At 38.2% G+C, this 6,053-nt stretch overlaps 2 protein-coding genes across 2 annotated transcripts; both read right to left on the bottom strand.

Annotated features, from left to right (window-relative positions):
* Nucleotides 1–440: 440 nt before the first annotated feature.
* AK88_04681 (uncharacterized protein) lies at nt 441–2,027 on the bottom strand (the record flags this gene model as incomplete). The annotated part of the gene is made up of 1 exon (XM_012482289.1): nt 441–2,027. The coding sequence occupies one exon, from the start codon at nt 2,025–2,027 to the stop codon at nt 441–443; it is 1,587 nt and encodes a 528-aa protein (XP_012337712.1).
* Nucleotides 2,028–4,154: 2,127 nt separating this feature from the next.
* On the bottom strand, nt 4,155–5,937 carry AK88_04680 (uncharacterized protein; the record flags this gene model as incomplete). The annotated part of the gene is made up of 9 exons (XM_012482288.1): nt 4,155–4,226; nt 4,389–4,528; nt 4,662–4,725; nt 4,817–4,949; nt 5,071–5,183; nt 5,329–5,375; nt 5,475–5,504; nt 5,603–5,660; nt 5,875–5,937. 9 exons carry the CDS (start codon nt 5,935–5,937, stop codon nt 4,155–4,157), a joined length of 720 nt encoding a protein of 239 aa, XP_012337711.1.
* Nucleotides 5,938–6,053: the final 116 nt, after the last annotated feature.

The raw sequence follows: 6,053 nt of genomic DNA, 5'->3' as shown, positions 1-6,053 counted from the left end.
TCAAGTGCAAACTGAGAAAAGTGTGTCTCCTCAGGATGTTGCCACAGGCCACTTATAAAGTTTGGCATGAAATAGCCCCGAACGGGAGTAAGACCACGAACGGAGTGTACATATTAAAAAAAAAAAATATGTATATAGAAAAAAAGAGACACAAAATGGGGGATGCCACATAACTACAGAATGGCGCGCGTATTTTTTTTTTTTAATCCTTCTGTAGCAGTGTATCCGCAGCAATATGCCACTTTACTTTTTGAAGGTTGCACAAAGTTTTCTTCTCAGCTACATTGTGCAAGCGACACGAACGTGTGGCGATGGTGCCGGCAGGTAGGAAAGAAATGTTCCCCCGCGTTTATGTTGATGGTGTCCTTTTGTGGAGAGACAACCTTTCGCTCGACATGCTTCGAAGTAGGCATGGTTGAGTGCACTTTACACCATCACGGCTAAGCTTGACACATGATGTCACTTTTTATAATAATAAAATCATCAAACATTCTGTCCTGGGAAAATACAAAGTCATCAACTTTGGGATAAATGTCCATAGAGGTGCTTGAAAATTGGTCAACAGTGTCATTATTTTTTTCACGTGAAAGGGACAACTTGGTCTTAGGGATAACGTAATAAGCAATTTTGTTTAAGAATAATTTATTGTACAGTTTGGTAACATTTTTATAATTAATATTGTTATTTTCAACCTCTTCATTTGGGTCCTTTAATAAAATTAAGCCAATGAGTTCTTTTTTTTTTTCTACTTTTTGCAACTTGTCCTTATCTTTGCCAAAGTGATTTTTGTACTCGTAGGCAATTTCTGCTCTGTTTATAAGGGTTAAAATTTTTAATAAATTTTTGCCCGCTAAATTAAGCAAAAACTCAGTTAAAAAAGTTAATCTGTCTTTGTTGCTTAGTACATGTAATCTTTTAATTAGACCAATGCCATGAAGGTCTTTTTTTAAAATGATGCCACATTTTGTGTACACAATAATATTTTCTTCAAGATTAATAACTGTTGTTTTGTTTATGCGATTTGCTAATTCGAAAGCGCTGAGGACAGATTGCATGAAGCTGACTCTTCCTGTATATGTGTGTCCAAGAACCCCATAGGTAATTTTCCTATTCGTGTTAAACAAGTTTTTCACAAGTGACTTTACAAATATTTTGTAGTTGGTACTGTCGCTGGGGATATTATTTGAACGCCCTGGTGCCAATTGGGGGGCTGCATTATTTCCTTCTACGACTAAATAGCTCATATTTTGCTTCTCATAACATATAAAGGGTATTGTTAAAAAAGAGGTGCGAAAGAAATGTAGCCATTGTTGGATTAGAGTCACGTCTACCAAATCGCATTTATTTAAAATTAAAATGACTTGCTTTTTGCACTGCTTAATGAAGTCTATTATATCTTCCTCTAAATACATTAATGGGTTCCTAACATCTATGATGTAAAAAAGGGCATCACAATTTCGTATGATTTCTAGTAGGTTATCCAGGTGTAAGTACTTTTCGTTTAGTGAGGGATACTTTTCTTCCTTTGCCTTTTCAAATAAGTGCATTTTTGTCGCGAATTTTAGATCGAGATAGTTGTAAAAGGGTAGGGAACATGCGTTAGCTTCGTCTACAGGTGCGCTTCCACATGTTGTGCTACCATCCAAGGTGCCATCATTTAGAAGTGCGCCGCGAGGAACATGGTTTAGTTTCTCCTGCGGGACCCCCTCCGAGGACATGTCCAACTGAAACATCATATTCTGCAACGTGCAATCATCGTGTTGCTCCAAGTTAAATTCCTTGCATGTGTCTTCATCATCGTTATTTTTGTTTTTTTTCTTCGAAGAAATTATCTTTATATTACTTAATATGTCTTTTTTAAAAATACATTCTGGTATTTTCATAGATTTTTTCGTACTCCTTCTATTATGTATTTTTGTTTTTTTAATGATTTTTTTTAATTTCTTCTTGTGTGCCGCTACTTTCTTTGTGATGGCATATTTCTGTTTAAGGGGTTGCCTCTTACTTATTTTTCCTAGCTTCACCATTTTGTTCTGTTATGCCTTTTATGCGCACGGAATTGTTAGACTGTCCTTCGTCGAAGGATACAATTATCGACACGGAGGAAAAGATGGGTCGCTCATCAGACAACATGAAACGTCGCCCCTTCACATAAGCGGTTAGAGGAATAAAAAAGGGGGGTGGGGTGTACCTTTCGTGAACGCTATGATAGAGAGATGGGTGGGTTCACACGGCTGAAACAGTAGGCTGGCAAAATGGCGTCCACTTATTCATTAGCACAAGAGCATATTAGTACGCATATACAAACCCCATGACAGCACACGTGTTATGTTCACGGTCGCGATGATACGCAGTTACATATAAAAAATAGAATGCATAGTAGAGACTTCAAAAAATGGGCACTTGTAAGTGTTGCCTCCTACGTTTACCTAAAGTGGACATGCCCTTTATATGCCACTCCACAATGTAGGATAAGTATACAATGCAATAACTTATAAATTTCGTTCGTTGTTGCTGTTCAAAACAACGTAAGAGCAAAACCTTCAAGTGGAACGAAAAAAAGAAAAAAAAAAAACAAGAATTTCCCCGCGTCGCATAAGGAAATATGGTACTATAACATATGTATTTTTATCTATTCAAATCGGTAAGATAAAGCAGTCATATCGCTTTTATAAAAATAGATGAGTTTGCAATTTTTAAAAGCAAATGCTTTGTAAACATACTGTTATTGTAAAGGGAACAAAAAAAAATGGCAGCTTTCTTTGCAGGTAAAAAACGGGCGAAAGCAAAAGAGTACGAGATTTTTTTTTTTTTTTTTTTTTGGGTGTCGTTTCGTAAAACCTATGCAAATTTTATACAGGGTTTTAGCTCGATGTCGCCACATGTTTTTTAGTACATTTTAAAATTGCGTCATGCGGAAAAAAGCACATACAAAAATTGTTGAACAACCGTAAAGAAAAAAAATGAATTCGATCAAAAGGACAAAATGATGAGAAATGGAGTCATTTTTTGTTGAAAAATTTGGAAAAAATTTGCTTTGCCATTTTTGGAAGTATTATCCATTTTTTAAAATAAAAAACGGGCATATAGAAGATAACTCAACTGGTCCAATTGACAAAGGTGGCAACTTGTTTTTCCATTCACATATAAATGGTAGCGTATGCGAACCGTGTTGCGTTATCCTTTTTGCGGCTTAAGCAGCGGCGAGGCAGAAGGCAAATTTCCCCCCTTTTTCTGTTTTTTTTTTTTTTTTTTTTTTTTTTTTTTCATGTAGAATGGGCAGAAATAAGCAATTAATTTTCATTTAGGGGTTCCCTTTCCATCAATGTTGATGATACGATTGTTTACTTTGACCTTCCCAATTGAGCAAGTTGATAAGGTAAAAGTGGTTGGCACAATGGAGGGGAAAGACAAGAAAAATGAAACCCAAAATTGAGCGAACTTTTTTCCGCCTCTTTTTATCCGTGTCCGATTTTAACCAATTCACGCCTTAATGGGAAAAGAACTGCAGGGAGGTCAAATGCCCCCTTCTGAACACGTTTCCATTTTTATGTTTACCCAAGCGAACGCCACAACGGTGGTCGTTCCTATTTAGTTGTAATAGTTTCATCATTCATATGTGTAAATCGGACAGTATTTTATCATGTACGCTCAATATGTTACAAATAAATCGATTTGATGGACGCCGAAAGTGCTCTCTTTTACATAAATAATTGTGCAGTTGGACAATGGCACATGTCTGTTCCCGTTCACCATGCTCTTATTCGCACACAAGGTGTCTCGTTAAGCAATTTAAAATCATCACTCTGATGCTTCTATGAAGAAACGGTAAAATGGATCATCCATTCGCGCAATATACATGTAGACAATATGCATGAATATTGGGATTGGCACGTTTCTCCCTCATGTAAAGGTAAGGATAAGCATCCCATATGTACTACACGAATGGGGGAACATATATTCATCCCTTGGCAGCTTGTACATCTCCCGCTAACCCTTCATATGGGATGCATTGAAAAGTTTTTAAACTTTCTTTTTCTCCCTCCTTGTGTTCAAGCATTAAATGCAACATGCGCCATGTAAGCACCCATTTGGGTTGATTGGAGAGCAGGGCAGACAAAACCGTATGCACATTAGAGGAAATATCTTAAGTCTTAAAATTTGTGAGCTTCTACCACATCTCCTGGGTTGACACCGTCCTCATGTTTGCTATCATCTGGTTGTATCTGCGGTGACAGAAAAGAGACACAAAATTACACATGTAGCTGATACAGGCTATGTGCATATGTTTGTCCCCATATTGAGGAATTATTTCCTCCCAAATAAAGAAGCGTGTGGAGTGCCTGTTCGATCCATTGGCTCTCCCATGTATATATGTTTTTCATCACCGATCCGCGTGCTCCACATTTCTTCGTCCTGAGACATGACTGATGAGGATTTTCCAACTGTGCAAAATCGAACACGACGTAGCTTTCCCGATCGACGAAGTAATCTATGACTTCGCAGAAGTACCCTTCAATTTTGTTTTCTACAAGGGGACGGGGGAGATAAACCGGGGGTGAGCAAAATTGGTGAGAGGTCTTCTAGTGTTGTAACGGCAAGGAGTGTCCATGCGAGTGTCCGTTGTCCATGGCACCTTTTTTTTTTTTTTTTGTCCTTACCCAGTTTGTTACCATCTTTCAGAATAGGCTGAAAATTCAGTACCATAAAGTTTTGCATTTTTTCCTGCGAAAAGTTTTTTTTTGGAGGAGCAGTTGATATAATGGGCCGTTGTTAACACCACTTGAGGGAAGTCTCTACACTGGGCTTCAATTACCTTTGCCTTTTTTATGGCTTCATTTAGGGTTTGAAATGAAAATTTGTCCACCTTGTGGTTACATATTCCTTGTGTGTTTACAAGAGCGGGGGCGAATTGCTCAAAGATTTTTTCCTTCACGCTGGTAAGCCACCTGCAACGAGGGGAAGCTCATGGGGGTGATGTCCACATAGGGGGTTCGTGCTCCTACCAAGCTAAGCTTATCATCAAAGGAGTTTCTTTTTTTTGCAAATTTTTCTCTCTTCTCATGTTACATTTCGTCATGTATTGGTCTTTTAAGGACAAATTTTTTGTCATAGCAAAGTCGGATTTCTTGCTTTGTGCCATTATATAGGAAGTAGTTGCAGAAGGGGTCTTCGTCACAGTACTTGAGTAAGACGGGGCGGGTGAACAAATTTGTTTGAAAATGAACGTCGTTATATTTGCAGACTCATGTAAGCAGGGTCAGAATGTACAATTCTATGCACATGCGAGGAGTTACTCTTTGGATTAAATAATTTTTTGGTTCCAACCAGTTGTCCATGGTTGACGCTGAGGGAAGATTTCCTCTTACTTATAACTATGAAGAAGAAATAACAGGCGATTAAAATTTGTCACCTTTAGCTGATGGTTGTTTGAAAAAATCGTATTGAACACAGCTTCCCCATTTTCTACTGACCATTATAATTTTTGCAGTCAAAATAAGATTCTGAAGGGTAAAGAGAAGAAGGGGATGTCGCAAATCAGAAGGGGTAACGTGTCAACCCATTTGGTGATGTAGATTATTTAAGGGGAAAGGTTGAATACTTGGAAGGACCAAATATTTCTTTTGTGTGATCCCGTTGTCGAAGTTGAAGCCTAACGCCTGTACATCGGGGATGGAAAAAAAAAGACGAGGCACACACATGTATACATGCATCTGTATATTCATGTGAACATCCATATGTGCCCACGGTGTAGCGAGAACAAAGGTGCGAACGATTAGTATATAGCTAATGCACATTTGCAGCGGTGCACTTGTCCTGTTTGCCAAACGAATAAACTGGTAAGGAGAAAAAAATAGAAGGTTTATTCCTTACCAGGGTATTGGTAAGTGCCATGAATAGACAAAGGTAGCTTATGCCTCGGATGACGCACCTCATTTTGAACATGACAAAACAACGTGAATTACAAAAAAGAAGGATGAAGAGACAACGTACGGATTGAACAAAGCGCGGAACAGGTTGACGTGTGGGAGGTGGAAATACCTTTGCTCTGT

This window comes from Plasmodium fragile (genome assembly GCF_000956335.1).
Source record: "Plasmodium fragile strain nilgiri unplaced genomic scaffold supercont1.71, whole genome shotgun sequence".
In the NCBI taxonomy this organism is placed as follows: Eukaryota; Apicomplexa; class Aconoidasida; order Haemosporida; family Plasmodiidae; genus Plasmodium; species Plasmodium fragile.
The sequence above is the reverse complement of the archived record's forward strand: the minus strand, read 5'-3'. Positions and strand labels throughout refer to the sequence as shown.